This window comes from Neolamprologus brichardi, chromosome 14, assembly GCF_056152115.1.
Source record: "Neolamprologus brichardi isolate AB-2024 chromosome 14, ASM5615211v1, whole genome shotgun sequence".
Lineage (NCBI taxonomy): Eukaryota > Metazoa > Chordata > Actinopteri > Cichliformes > Cichlidae > Neolamprologus > Neolamprologus brichardi.
The window spans coordinates 31,213,222-31,228,435 of NC_142117.1; the positions used below are offsets into that span (position 1 = coordinate 31,213,222).

The window sequence follows — 15,214 nt, forward strand, 5'->3', positions numbered from 1 at the left end:
AAATAAGTCATGAAAGGTGAAGCAAGAATTGGGCTGACCTTAGAAGTAAGCAGATTATTAAAACAGTTTGTGTGTGTTTATAGAAAGTAAGGTTAGGTGAATTTTGTGTGGAGTCGTGTAGAGTAGTGAGTATATATGCAATGCAAAGTGAAATTTAGAAGGAGATTCTGATGCAGATTTGCTTGTCTGGTTAAACTGAAAATATTTCATCTTCAGCAAAAGATTAACATGACACAGTAGTGCTTTAGTTCTAGTTCTACAACCTAGCAGGGCAGAGAATACAAAGAGAGACACGAGAAACTGAAGCCAAAAGTTTTAGTATAATGATAAGTAGAAAAAAGAAGCAGAAAGATGAGAAAAAACAAGTAAACAGCATAAGAGATTTGAAATCTTACTCATTATAATCTTCGAACTGTTCGTATTTGCACTTAAATTAAATATTTTTTAAGCAGACTATTCTTCTAGTCATAACAACTCATCGTTGTGATCAGTAGCTATCCCAGCTAACACTGGGTGGAAAGCAAAGTTCACAGTCATCGCCAGAGCTAACTTATGAAGATGTAAAAAAAATCAGCTTTTCCTTTCGGGGTATTTTTTGAAAAAGATAATGGCGAGACAGCAGTGGCACCTTAGGGCAGGAGCCCGGTGATCCTGACATATCACTGGTCACTGAGCGCAAAAAAGTAGCAAGAAAATGTTCTGTTCATTTATTTTTCTACACCTTAACTTCGGTTGCACACCCATCAACAAAGTGATTAATGTCAAATATACGACAGTACAGCCCTAATAAGTAGTGAATGCAGCGTGTATGTCAAGACCTTTCCTGTTTTTGTGCAATTGCAAGGTGAAATCAAAATGAATTTGCATGTATACAATGACCTTTGGGTGTTAAAAGCCCTTTCTGTTGAGGATTGTGACAAGAAAACTGATCTAAAGGTTGTAAATTAGCTATGCATGTAAAACAGCATAGCTAATTTGAATGAAGCACACAGAGAATAAAGCCTGGCTTCAGGCTGCACTTACCTGTACTAGGGTTGAGACTGAATGTCCCTGCAGTGTTGCCTGATTGAATTCTGTAGGTCACTCTACCATTCTCCCCTTGGTCTGCATCTCTGGCCATGACATACAGCACTACAAAGCCCACTGGCTGGTCCTCCATCACACTGACAGCTGTTGGCGATATGAACACTGGTGGATTGTCATTCTCATCGGTCACATACAGCCTTGCCGTGACAGAACCCCAGCGCCTCTGGCTGGCATCAGGAGCAGAATCTGTTGCTTTTACAACCAGGATGAGGTTTGGAGTGACCTCATAGTCCAGCTTCTGGCCCAAGGAGAGAACCCCATTTGATGGGTCGAGGGTTAATAGACCAGGGGTATTTGGCCACTGTTGTAGTATGGAATACACCAGTTTGCTGTTGGACCCACTGCCATCCTTATCTGTGGCCTGGAAAGTATAGACAGAGGAGCCAGGATCCATGCTCTCAGAGATGACAATTGTGATGGGGTCCTCTGGGAAGTGAGGAGTGTGGTCATTACTGTCCTCTATGTCGATGTCCAGGTGGACAAGAGTGCTGCTCGGAGGGGCCTCGGAGAAGTCATCCACTTCAATTTGCAGATTGTAGCGCGAGTCTCGTTCATAGTCAAGAGGACGAGCCAAGTAAACGTCCCCAGTCAGACGATCCACAACGAATGTGCCATCTCGGTCCGTACCCCCCACCACTGTGTAGGTCACCTTGTCGTCCTCTAAGGTTCCTCTATCATGGAGACGGACCGAGCCAATAACAGACCCGGGCTTGGCCTCCTCCACCGAGTTGAAAGTTATGGAGAGTGAATTCTTCTTGGTAGCAGGTCTGTTAATGCTGATAACCTGCAGTAAAGCAACACATTGCATTTATATTTAACGGCGCAGCAACATGGCAGCAGATCTAATGCTTCACTCAAATGCCCAGTGGCAACTTAAGTTTGCAATTTTCAATACAGAACAAAAATATTTTATGGATTTTAGGCAAAGTGGAAACAGACGTTGTCCTCTCCACACTGAATGTGTTCACGGGGAATAAATGAAACCACTTACAAAAGGTTTTTATAGACTTCAATAACATGACTGCTAAGATTAATCTGACATCTGTTTGGATGCCAAGAAATATAATAGATGATAAAAGTGCTGCAATCAGAAAAGGAAGTGTTATAAGGGCTTGAATTTAGTACTGAGAAATACAGCGGTACTGTATATAGTTTTACACTTCTTTTTCGAGTGTCTTCAAAGACTACAACCTTATTATTTCTCTTCTGAAACATTGTTTAAATAAAACATGTTTTTTCCCTTTGATACATGCACATGTACTGTGAAAATTTAAGCAGCTGTGAAAGGTAAATGAGCATGGAGTGGCTTTATTGATGAAATTTTAATCAAAATTACTGACTGTGTTTTGTAACCTGATTGGCCAGTCTGGATACTCAGCAGTGTATCCAACAGCACAATTCCCACACTAAGTAGGCACTCAAAAAATATGCTGTGCTTGCTGACAAGCTGTAAATTGGTTCCACATTAGATGGAAAAGAAGTGTTCCAAAAATAAATTGGAATAGGCCTATCCTATCATCGACGGAATTAAATAATCATTCAGAAAAGATGATTAAAGGAAATTACACAAATACGTCACAAGGCAAGAACAACACTGCACTGTTTAATCCAATTAACTAACAATTATGACTTCCATTTTTTGTTATTGGAAAAGAGGAAAAATTGCGCTGGCGCTGACTGGAGCTGTTTATATAGGAGCTCAATTTTCCTGGAACCTATAAATCTACGTTCCTTCCAGAATTCTTCCATTGTGTTTTTTTCTGTTCTATATTAAATATTAACACGAATTACCTTTAATGCTGTGTTTTATGTTGAGTGTATAGCCTTGCTGCTCCTTGCAAAAAGGGCTACTGTATTAAAAAAGTGTTGAAGTCATTGAGTATGACCTTGATCATAGACGTCTACAGCTGGCCCTCATCACGAGCCAGCTGGGAGTATTTGATTCAGATCCACTTTTCCATTTCAGATAGAAATTTCCCTTTTGAAAATTCACAGGGGAAGAAAAAGGGAGGGGATGGGAGGGGGACCTTGTCAGAAGTGAGGCTGATATGTCTGCAACTAGTGCGAGGGTCCCAGGGACGCAGATCCTCGCTGCCCCGAGTCTATTCTTTGATATCAAATAGGTGAATATAGTGGGTGTTTGTGCTCGCAGTGGTTTCAAAACACAGTCTGACCTGAATGGTGAGGGAGCAGGAGGTGCTACGAGGGGGCAGTCCTCTGTCGGTGGCTGTCACCGTCAGAGTGTACTCAGCCCGTTCCGAGTGGCTGAGAGGGGATGACGAACGCAACTCGCCAGTGTTTGTGTTCAAAGAGAAGCGCTCAGCTCTGGGACCTAGAAGAAACAGAGCATACCCGAACTTGAGATGAGAAGTGCATAGGAAGCCTGAACACACAAACACAAACATTAAATTGAATCCGCTTTCAACAGTATACAAAAAAAGAAGAAAAGCATGAAAAAATTAATAAAGACTGGAGGAAGATATATTTCTTTAAACGTCTCTATAAAGTACCTGACAAAGAATAGAATATTGTGCCATTCTCCCCTTCATCAGGGTCTTTGGCTTGCAGTGTACCCAGTACAACCCCAGAAGGCTGACCTTCCGTCACCTAAGGGTTAAACCAGATTTTCAGTGCAGCACTCTATAATAGCAATTTATTTTCTGCCAAAAGACATTTGTGCTCTTTCGACATTACCTGAATTATGATGTTTTTCCCTGACTGACTGTGGATGAAAACAGGGTCGTTGTCATTTTCGTCCAGTACAGTGATGAAAGCGGTGCCTGTGGCGCTACGAGGGGGTGAACCTCCGTCTTGTGCCACCACCACCAGCTGGTAACTGGACTGCTGCTCTCTGTCCAGAGTCATCCTTGTGCTGATCTCACCTGGGGACCCAAGTAGATAAATGAGAGGGATTTTATGCACAGGCACAAGTCCACTGGAATAATGATGAGTCTTAAGAGCCAGCCGGCTTTGATCAGTGACACATAAGTAATAGACATGAACAGTGTGCAGATCTGTTCGTACACAGACGGATACACGTTCATACACACAACCGGAAGATTTCTGAACGGTTGGCAGATGCTCTAGAGACTCACAACTCTGCTAGAAGCTGATCACAAATCAGAGCCCGAGTCTCCACCTACAGACTAGCAGGCTCAGCAGGCCAATTAGAACTCAGCAGGATGCTTAGTGCTGCTGTCACCGTGATCTAACTAATTTATGACAGCGGCAGAGGGGCAACCTCAGTCTCTCATCTTTTAGAGATGTCTCTCTGACTTGACTAAATTGTGTTTTTCCACATGCTTTTCATTCATGAAAAATTAATGTTTTTTGGTTATTTGAGCATAGTTTGACCATAACACAATTTTACAGACAGATAAAATGGACATAATTAAGCTGATCAATTAAAAATTTCCAGTCAAGCATGTGCCAATATCTTCAAAGGCTGCAAAGCCTTGGAGATCAATTAAACAAATAATATCAGCTTCCTTTCTCATGTTATCTCCTCTGTCACTGGTGAACTAATGTTTTTGCATGCCTGTTCTGTTCTTTAGGCATTTCTCTTTTTTAAAAAAAAATCAAATTTTTATGCCTTCATTACCTTTTTTGTATAAATATGCATATTTATATGGTTGCTTATCAAAATTAAACTAATCAAGCCACATTTTAACACTTAAGTCTAACTGACTAATCTCAGTGGATAAAATTTTCAGTTAACCTGTGTGGGTGTTAATCTGAAAGTGACGGTCAGGATGCAGAAAGCGGTAAGCGAGGCGTCCGTTGGGGCCGCTGTCGCGATCTGTGGCCAACACGTGACCAAAGCCTGTTCCCGGAGGCAGGTTCTCTCTCACAGCCATGAAGACCCTTTCCTGCGTGAGCCGAGGAGAGTTATCGTTCTCGTCAGTCACCGATATCCGCACTGTGGCACTGCCTGTCTTCTTTAACTGTCCATGGCCTGTACTGGCTAACACTGTCAGGAGGTACATGTCCTTGACTTCCCTGTCCAGGGCACTCTTCACAAACAGCCAGCCGCTGTCTGCAGCAATGCCAAAACCTGCAGCATCTCCATCTGGACGCAAATGATATGCCAGGGTAGCAACGTGGCCAGAGGTTGGTGTTTCTCTGTTCAAAGCTCTGACTTGCAGAAAGCGTGTGCTTATTGGAGTTCCTTCTTTTAATTCAACACGGTATGTGAGGGTGTCAAACACAGGACCCTGGTCGTTCTCTGCCTGGACATGAACCACAAGCATGAAGGTGGCACTTAGCTGGGGTACTCCACTATCCTTGGCGGTAACCTGGAGGTCATAACGGGGGGTATTCTCATAAGAGAGGCTCCCTACCAATCGAATCTCTCCACTGCTGCGCTCTACGCTAAAAATCCTCTGGAGTCCATTTGAATAAGAAAGGTCAAAGGTGAGTTGTCCATTGACTGCTGAGTCTCTGTCCTCAGCTTGGACACGATAAACCACTGTGCCCATTTCTGTATGCTCTGGCAGCAGCAGGGACTCTGAGGACGAGGGCAGGAAAACAGGTGGGTTGTCGTTGACGTCTGCAATGGTAATGTGGACACGGGTCTGGCCAAAGGCAGGAGGGTTGCCGCTGCGGGCCTGCACCTCCAAATCAAGAGCTGATTGGGCTTCATGATCCAGGGGAAGACTGGTCCTTAGGGCCCCGGTGTCAGGATCAACTGTGAAGTAGCCTGCAGGGTCTCCAGAGCTGATGGTATAGGAAATATCTCTAGAGATGCCTGAAAGATGTAAAATTAAAAAGACAGGTCACTGATTTATAACATTTTTGGGGTTTTTTTTACAGAAGAAGTTTCAAATTAAGGTATCTGTAGTCCGCACCTGTTTTACTGCTGGCTTGGACAATTCCCACAACAGTCCCGCGCAGGACGTCCTCTGACACGGTGAAGTAATACTGAGTCTTTTCAAACACAGGCGGAGCCACTAAACCTGCCACCACACTAATGTTAACTCTGGCATTCACTAAGGCAACAAGACCACCACCATCCTGAGCAGAGATAACCATTGGGACGACAGAGTTGGCCTTCCCATAGACAGATCGAGACAGTGAGATCACACCTATAAAAGGATTCAAAGATAATACATTAACAGGCAATTTTGACACCACACAATATCATAAATTGTTTGAATTATTTCTATAAATCATTCTAAAAGTCCAGAGCAGGAATGGGGAAAAATATTTACACCGACCTGTGTCTTTGTTGAGAGTAAAGTATGGAGAAGCCCCTCCAGGCACTGTTTTGTATGTAATTCGCCCATTCTTGCCTGAGTCTGGGTCATAGGCTGTCACTCTGACAACAGACGTCCCAGGGGCACTCTGTGTGCTCAAACTAACAGCATAACTGAGAGGGTAGAAAGCGGGTCTGTTATCATTAATGTCCACCAGATCTACCCTGACATAGGCTACTGAGCTCAGTCCACCCTGCAGAGGAAACAAAAAGCTCTTTTGTTATACCTTCACATATTAAATCATGAACAGTAAAAACATACCTGAAAGCAGGATTTAGGCCACATTAACAGCGCACATAGACCACATTAATGGTGGAAGTAAAAACCAGCAGTAAACCCAGTTAAGATTTCGATGTATGGCGTAGCCTCTAAAATATAGTCCCAGGAGGTTCGCGTAGGGACACAGATTGATAGTTTCCCTTGGGAAAGAGCAATATGTCATGACCCGTGGAGGGCGAGAGGGCTTGCTGCAACCCAAGTCTGTTTCATAGCCTTTTCATTTGCAGAAATACAGTGCAGGCTTTTCATTTGGACCAGGTGGCAAAAACGAGGAAGGCGGCAGTCCAACTTGTTAAAATATTACTGCCTGACAGTTGAGGTATTTTCCTTCTGATTGCTTTAACATGCCCGCAGTAATTTTCTTTCATTTTTAACTTTTTCTTCTTTAAGTATTTTTTGGCAGTCAGTGCACAGGATGCTGTACTAACTTAAGTCTACCTACCAAGGAGAACTATTCAAACTTGGGAGGGGAACAACTCAAAAACTCATTTTTTTCCCCCGCACAGTTGGCCACATCTCTGCTCTCCTGTCTATAAGAAAAGCATGGCTGCTGTGTTTATGGGATTATACTGCAGCTCTGTGGATTCATGATTTCAAAGGGCGGTGGCTTACCCCATCTACTGCAGTAACAGTAAAGTCGAAGCTGGCTGGTCCTTGATCTCTGTCTAGTGCAGCAGTAGTGCAGATCTGGCCAGTCTCCTTGCCAATGGTGAATTGAGAGGGAACAGCGCTGTTAATGCCAGAGCCAAGAGAATAGGTAATCAAGCCATAGGAGCCACTGTCTGCATCTGCCGCAGTCACCTACAGAGAGGAAAACATGCTATGGGTTAAACAGTCCAACATTGCACATTACAATTAAAATTTATTAAGTTGGAAGGGGAATATCTCACTGGATAAACTCAGCAGTTTCCATATTCAATTACATTACTCTAAATCCTCATTAGATCAAAACTAATTTCTATTAGTTGTAAGAGTCAGGACAGTCCACAAACTGAAACAGGAGCACCATACCAGGTGCCTTTGAAAGCATCTTTGGATCCGTTCTTTGTTGTTTATCCGAGCCAGAACATGAGCCAAACAGGCCCTCTGGCAGAAAGAGCTCTGAGGGAATGAGGGGGGGGGGCAGGAAGGAGGATGACTTCTACAGGCTCTGGGAGTCCTGCCAGTGGGAGAAACTGCCTGCTTCTAGAGTAGTGTGTGTCTGCAAAGGACAGTAGTGACAAGAGCGACTGGGCGATGGTGGGATACCACACATTATACTTTAGTGCAACGCATTATAATCTGATGTGATGTCCTGGTTGCAGTCTGGTCTTAATAATGCTGCACATTTAGAGAAGGATAGAACCACTGGAGCTATAAAAGCAGCTCCCAAGCCATCAGCCAAGAAGCCAGCTCAATTACTGTTGGATCTCCCAAGACAGCACAAGGCAAACACACCAATCAGATCAACCCCTGGGTACGAGCAGCATAATTGTTTGCAAGTGTTGGTGCTAGATCGCAGATTAGAGTAGGGTTAAACCTCACAAGTTGATTAGAATTCTTCTTCCTTCCATGTTTTATAAATGAATCCTTTTAGCAAAAACACTAATTGGAATAAAATTGAGCTCGTATCATGGTCTGGTGCTTCAACGTGTAGCAGCAGGGAACCTCATCTGTGAAAGACGGAGCAGTCATCAGAGATATCGCCAAGAAAAATAAGGCAAGCCATGGTTATTATCAAATCCTGACTTTTATGTTACTTGTATGGCTGTGAATGGATGGAAATCATTCACTTGAGGTGATGAAGGTTTGTCTGCAATAATTTAGCCTTCATCTCTTTCCTGAGCAGATGGCAGACGGGGGACTCAGCAGAGAGCCCTCTTGACTGTAACTCCTAACAGAGGGTGAGTGGGGTGTTGGAGTGAGAGAGTCGTAAGGCTGGCAGAGATGCAAGCCAAAGAGAAGAAGAATAATAAACCACACGAGGAAAGGGGAAACCAAGAGCAATACGAGAAAAGCTACTCGTTTAATGTGCAAAAGCTGTTGCTTACTTTTTATCATTTAGCAGGGGGGGACAAGTTATTTATAACAACCCCAAAGATTTATGTGTTTGATTTACTCATATTTGTGTGATGAGTGTCAGCTGGGGGGGAAACTGAAGGAGCACCTTGGTGTGAATACCTCAATGTTGTTAAAGAAAAAGATAGCAGATATGCAACAAGCATTTCCCAGCAGATCTGCAAGAACACATTTCCTTTCTTTTGACTGAACCTTTAATAACCTTTACTGATTGTAGAAGCTATGATTTCTTTTTCCCACTTTGGGCAAAACCTTCTATAAAAACTTTTTAACAGTACACCTACATACAGTGTATGAAAAAGAAAGAAAAGACAACAAAAAAATGCTTTCAGTAAGGTGGCGACAGGAGCTTTTTTAGTCTATTCAGGCTAAACAGCAGTTCACAATGAAATGAGGCTGTTTTTTGAGTTTAAAAAAATACCAGCTTGAGTAAAGTGCAGTTGTACAGTCTGTGCTACCAAAATACTTTTTTAAAACATGAAGACAATCTGTTCCTTGAGTTAACTCTATCATTGGAGACATACTGTAGATTACAATTTCACTGCTGTGCAGGTTAAATGATACAGGAGGACATATGCAAAAATAAATCGACAAATAAAATAACAGTGAGCACATCACTACATATAAGCATGAACCATGAACCTGCAGAAGGTCACATACAGAAATGAATAATTAAGCCTAGAGAGGCACCAATCAACCGGACAAGTACCAAAATGACTAGCGGTAATTTCTACAAACCAGAGTAATGAGTAAATTGTAAAAAATAAGCGTGGCACAATAAACTGGGTAATTGAAACCCCTACTTACAGTATTTTACCGTTTTTACAGTTGTTTGTTGCATGAGGGCACAGCAGTGGTGGGGGAGGGGACGGTCACATTAAGAGATTTGATTGGGCAATCCCAGTGTCAGTAATGAAAATGAGCCAGCGTGCGGCTCAAAGTCACTGATTACAAACTAAAAACAAAAGTAGATTAAGATAGATGAATAAGCCAGAAAACATCAGACGAAATTAGATTCAAAAAAGTAATAAATAAAAGCCTTTTCTTTTGGGACGTTGCATAATGCTACAGTTCTGCACTGGCGTCACAGCGAGGAGTCATGCATTATTCATACTTGTTTATGTCCCTTTCATGCATTCTTGGTTTAATTACCATTCTTTTCTAACCTTTTCTACTATATATAACCTCCAGAAAGCACATTAAGGCTTAACCTCAACCACATATGCATATTGTAAATTGGTAACCAGACAAGTCATTTAACATCTGCTCGATATAAATAGGAATTCTCCACCCAATGCAGCATAGAAAAATACCAGTCTCCACTATGTTGTATCCATCACAAATATCAGGTGCCTCTGTTTCAGTTTCCCAGTGACTTTGTACTCTCTCCTCCGGAGTGTATAGGTATTACACAAACTTTATTTTTATTGGATTAAAGTTCAAAAGCAAGAGTAAGCTTATATCATCACCAGCAGCCAGCAGTATTCTCCCTACACTTCATGTATGTGAGTGAGGAATGATGGGAGCTGTCTTATCAGCAGGGGAAAAGCAACGTTTGGCTGAGTCCTTAGTAAAACAAGCTGGAGAAATCCAAAGATAACTGGGGAACTTTGTGGTTCTCCCATCAGATTCCAGGAGACTTCCAGAGGAGACTTTCTGACTGACTGACTGACTGACTGACTGTCTAGTCAAGAGAACAGAACTCACAGGAGAGAACATGATTTTGTATATTTATATATAACATGTCCAAATGAAATAATGATCTTGAGGCTTTTTCCTGCTCTATTGTTTTCTGGGCCGTCTAATATCCTACTACTGTGGTCTGGGAAAGAGCCTGGCCTTTATTTTCTTTTCAAAAGGCCAGGATTTGGGTGATTTCTATTTTTGGATGTGAAATTTCCCAAAATGCCTTTTCTAATCATTGAATGTGGCTTTTCAGTTCTTGATCATAAATGTAGGAGGTTAATGCAAACATATGTATGTGTGACCTTATTTGTCCATAGCTAGCGCTCCCCGCTAGACCGTCATTGTGCAGCCGTGCATAAAAACCACACCGTGGAAAGAACTAGTGCAAAAACCAGTGAGTAAGTGAATGATGCAAAGCTGGGCCCGCTGAAGCCAACAAGGGGTGAACTGAAGGCAATGTAGTTTTTATTCACGCACCCCGTATTTTAGAGTGCCCAGTCAAACAAATCCATCTCACGTATTCCTCAGCAAAACCAGCCAATCAGGACCGCAAGTCTGCCAATCCAAACAGGCCACAAATGACGGAGTGCGCATGTAAATGTTTGCCAACTAGGAAATCATCACATACATCAATCAAACTCTGCATGCACAAGTCCTGTGAGTGTACCTTAGATGCGTAAGCAAAGACACAAACGTACAAACAGTGGGAATAAAGCGACTGCTCATCACAGTCTCGTGATGCTTGCAGAGCAAGACAGCAAGATCAAGTTAATTCTGAACTCCGATGACATCAAACTCCAAATATTTTTTTGTATTCTCTTTGCAAACATACAAAACACAGATTAGTATGCAGCAAAACCAGCAGGGGCCCAAATTAAACAAAATACAGCAACAGTTTTAGAAAATACTGGATGACATTTCTAAATCTCTTAAGCTCATATTTATGACTGAGCTTTCTTTTATCTTTCTGGAGTAATGCTTTTACTTACATATGTTGGCCAGACAGTTGGCGTGGGCTTAAAGAAATATTGTGTGGATGTTAAAAAGGAAAAAGTTTTCATCCTTAGGTTTAGAATAAAGGGGACCTTGTTTAGTGAATGATGAAGATTTATAAAAGGTAAGGGAAATTAGTACTCCACCCACTACATAGATTTCAGCAGGCATATTTATGATGTGGAACTTTCAGAGCAGTGACGCCGCAGTTTCTGAGATTTAGAACAACATTAGACCCAATCACATGCATTTTTCACCACAACATGGTGAATTTCATTCAAAAATAATATTCAATGACAGCTGTACAGGCATGACAAGTTAAGCTTGTAATAGCAGGACTCACACAGGAGCAATCAGCAGGGTAATGTGATAGATTGATAAAGTGACAAGGAGATCATTAAAGAGAGCAGAGGCAAAGAGGAAAGAGTAGGCTCAAAGAAGTAAAACGAGTGGGTGAGCTGTAGAAATCTGGACTGAGAAATGCTTTGAGCTTTCACAGCTGGTGCGAAGCCCTGCACACTGCTCTGCCTCTATTGTCCTGGCATCACTTCTGAAGAGAGCAGAGATGAGGAAAACGAGGTGGAGACCTCCTAAAGGCCTCTCTCAATAGCCGCTTAAGTAGCAGATGGGCAGGTCAGGGACTTTGTGACATGTCCCCCACCACACCAAAGAGCCAGACAAAGACCACACCCGGGCAGTGGAAGGAAGAAGCCCGCTCACTGTTGACAAATATATCAAAACTCTAAACATTTGTAGCACAGCCTGTACCGTCTGGATTAAGACCAACCATATGTGAAAGATTTCAGTGATTACTCACGAGACAAAAAGCTGAAACCTTCACAGCATAGTTTAAGACATGTGTAAGGTCTATAAAATGGTGACATTAAATACTGCCAAACTGTGGCCTGTGACGTGTAGTTGTTTTTGTGTAAGTGTATCTCAGAGTATCATCCGTATTGCCCCATTGTGTTCCACATATGTACACAGAGAAGGTCTGAATATGACAAAGCAGGGCAGAAACATGGTGTCCCTAATACACTGCAATCAAGGTACCATACTGTAAAGCTGCAGCAACGCCAGGACTGGTTAAACGATTTGTTTTAACAGAAGAGTTGCTGTTCTGTGTATTTTAAGCATTTTTGGGAACTTAATAACAGCTTATCAACTGATATTTCATCAGTACAAATATTTGTCTTTGTGCTGATTCAACAGTAAAGATAAGTGGTAATCAAATATATCAAGAGTCACGCTCTGGCAAGCATTAATATCCACATTGAATTCAAAGAACTCCCTCGCAAGAGTAATGAGCCAAGAAACACCAACAGCCTCCAAGACACTGGTGCTGATGTAGAAAAAAAAGCTAAATAGTGACTTGAAGAAAGTGTAAGACAAAAGTCTGTAAGTGGAGCTGAAGGATTAATACCCAGAGCCACATGTTCAAACCTCACTGCTTTTGCTGTAAAAAGCAAAGAAAAAATGGGCTGGAAGTAGATTCCTTTCAAATTGCATTGTTGTAGGAATGACTTTAGATACAACTCCTTGGGAATAATGTTTTACATCAACTCCTAATTATTGTTATACCTCAGCATCAATGTACTGGCACCAACAATATCAAATAGTTTTATAATTACGCACAACAGCTTTATATACTTTATATGCATTTGAAATTCACATAACATTCAGCATTACTGCATGACTTAAACATGAACTATATCCAGATATGCTGTCTCTGTCCACATAAAGAACATCTGCTATACTGGGTATCGCAGTAATACACAGTATAACTGTCAAAGTCAGTAACCATCTTAATCACACCAATTTCTCCCCCCCAAAAAATATCTTGCTATTTGCCAGTTGCCAAGTCATATAATCAAGAGCTATCCTTTCACAAAGGTAATAGGTTCCAACTGCCTTTGAAGGGGGAATATACGAGCAGACGAGAGTTGCAGATGATGATTAACATATTTCCTTTACGCATGCTTAAATGTAAACATGACAGGTACGCTTTGAGGTTACTGCAAAAAAACAGATACATTTGTGTTTAATTGGTTTGCAGCAGTGAAGCAGTATATTGCCAGATTATGGCTCTAACTGGGCCTACTTTTATACCCTCTTAGAAAAAAGAAAGAAAAAACAGAAGTATACCAATCAACAGTGGTTCCATAAAGTGCTGCTTTTTATCCCTGTCTGAGTAAAGCGCAGAGAGGGATAAATGTGAAGGAGCTAGGTTCAGGGCAGCAGGTTACTATATTGCACGGAGCACATAGCTGGCAAAGGAACAAAGGGGAGGGATATAATGACACTTAGAGCTAGACTGCAGACAAGGGAAAATTAAAGTTTCTGAGTCTTTCCTATATCACTCACTATAATACTACAGTACTTAAAGCAGGTAACATCATAACAGAAGTTCTGTCTGTAAAGCAGGTAGAAGTCACGTCTCCAAAAATCCCGTGTAATTGTAATTTTCCAGAGATGATTTGGGAGCATCCACATTCCCCAAACAAATGTTGTTACTGGCAATGTATCTTCTAATCATAGTTCTCTTTCTCGAGCAAGCCTCATTTCTTTATATTTTACCTCCTTAAGTGATAGTCCTCCAGGCTTTTTGAGGGTCTTTCAAAGATCTCTGTGGGCATTGGCTGCTTTTTCACTCGTTTTTTAGTCCATTGCATGTACCTGAGTGTTTTCAGAGGAATGTTGGTTTGTTAAGAAACCTACAAATCATAGAAGTACAGAAAAGGCACTGAACTTAAGGGGTGAATCACTGCTGTGTCTATACATAATGACAACATAGCAAAGAACCAATTTTAAATTGCATCTTTAGGCACTTTATGGATAGGAATCGTTTACAAAAACACATAGTTCGCTCCAGCTGAATTTATGAAAAATGCTAAAGATAACACAGTTTGACAGGCATAAATTTTTTTTTTTTTTTATGGCGATTCACAAAGAGCTATTACCCGAGTGTCTCCTGGATAAGTGGAGAACAAAAGATGAAGTGGCAGGCCTAAAAAAATTTCTACAGCAGATAAATAGTATCTGAAATAGGAAAAAAATCCAGCACAGGCAGAAACTGAGAGATGCATCTGACACTTCAGTTGAAGGACGTTGTCTACTGCTCAGTTTAATCACTTCAGTATCTGAAAAACTACCTGCCACTAGCTGCCTTGGAGATACTGTGGATTTTTTTTTTAAATAAAATGGTTCTATAGTGTAGTGGTTAACACATTTGTCTAACAAAGGAGCATCTAATGTTGGCTGAAGCTCATCAGAAATGGTCTGAATGGAAGGGTGGCTGTCAAGAACACGTGCTTAAGGAGGGAAAATGGAGAAAGGGTTGAGCAATGCCAAATTACACAACACCTGAACTGAAAATCAGTATGATTAGGTCTCATGGAGTGATGAATCTGTATGGCAGCATAAAGGCAAGTAAATATCACAACATAGACTTTGTACCTACAAACTATAGACTTTTAGATTACTTAGTATAAGAAAAAAAGAGAACAGGTAATGCGATTCCTCTGGAAGAAAGCACGACTCATGACCAGTAAGGTTTAAAAAATAAATCTTTTCTGTGGGATTATAATTCTAAAAACTTAACCCACAAGACTCCACAGAGTTTCAAAACATAACTCCTAGTAATCAGGTCAAAGCTTAGGATACATTATCGTAAATTTGCCAAAATGAAGCTCAAACAAACAAGTACCCTTACAATGGGTCATTTTTCCTTTTTTTGTTTATAAAGAAGGAATCAAACAACATAGAGTCTAAATAAATGACAAACAAAAAAAACTTGCAATACCCATATTTTATACTCAGGCCCTCTTTGTACTTTGCAATTTAGCAGTTGTGAAAAA

General features: G+C 41.3%; 1 protein-coding gene across 1 annotated transcript in view; it reads right to left on the minus strand.

The window, feature by feature from the left end:
* Positions 1-15,214, minus strand: part of LOC102790291 (protocadherin-16-like) — a 77,548-nt gene that overhangs the window by 11,277 nt on the left and 51,057 nt on the right. The window contains exons 3-10 of the mRNA XM_035910267.2: positions 7,233-7,421; positions 6,303-6,534; positions 5,934-6,170; positions 4,805-5,833; positions 3,781-3,968; positions 3,597-3,693; positions 3,261-3,418; positions 1,024-1,870 (exon numbers count right to left, since the gene is read on the minus strand). Coding sequence (XP_035766160.2) covers positions 1,024-1,870; positions 3,261-3,418; positions 3,597-3,693; positions 3,781-3,968; positions 4,805-5,833; positions 5,934-6,170; positions 6,303-6,534; positions 7,233-7,421 — 2,977 coding nt within the window. The remainder of the gene's footprint in view (positions 1-1,023; positions 1,871-3,260; positions 3,419-3,596; positions 3,694-3,780; positions 3,969-4,804; positions 5,834-5,933; positions 6,171-6,302; positions 6,535-7,232; positions 7,422-15,214) is intronic.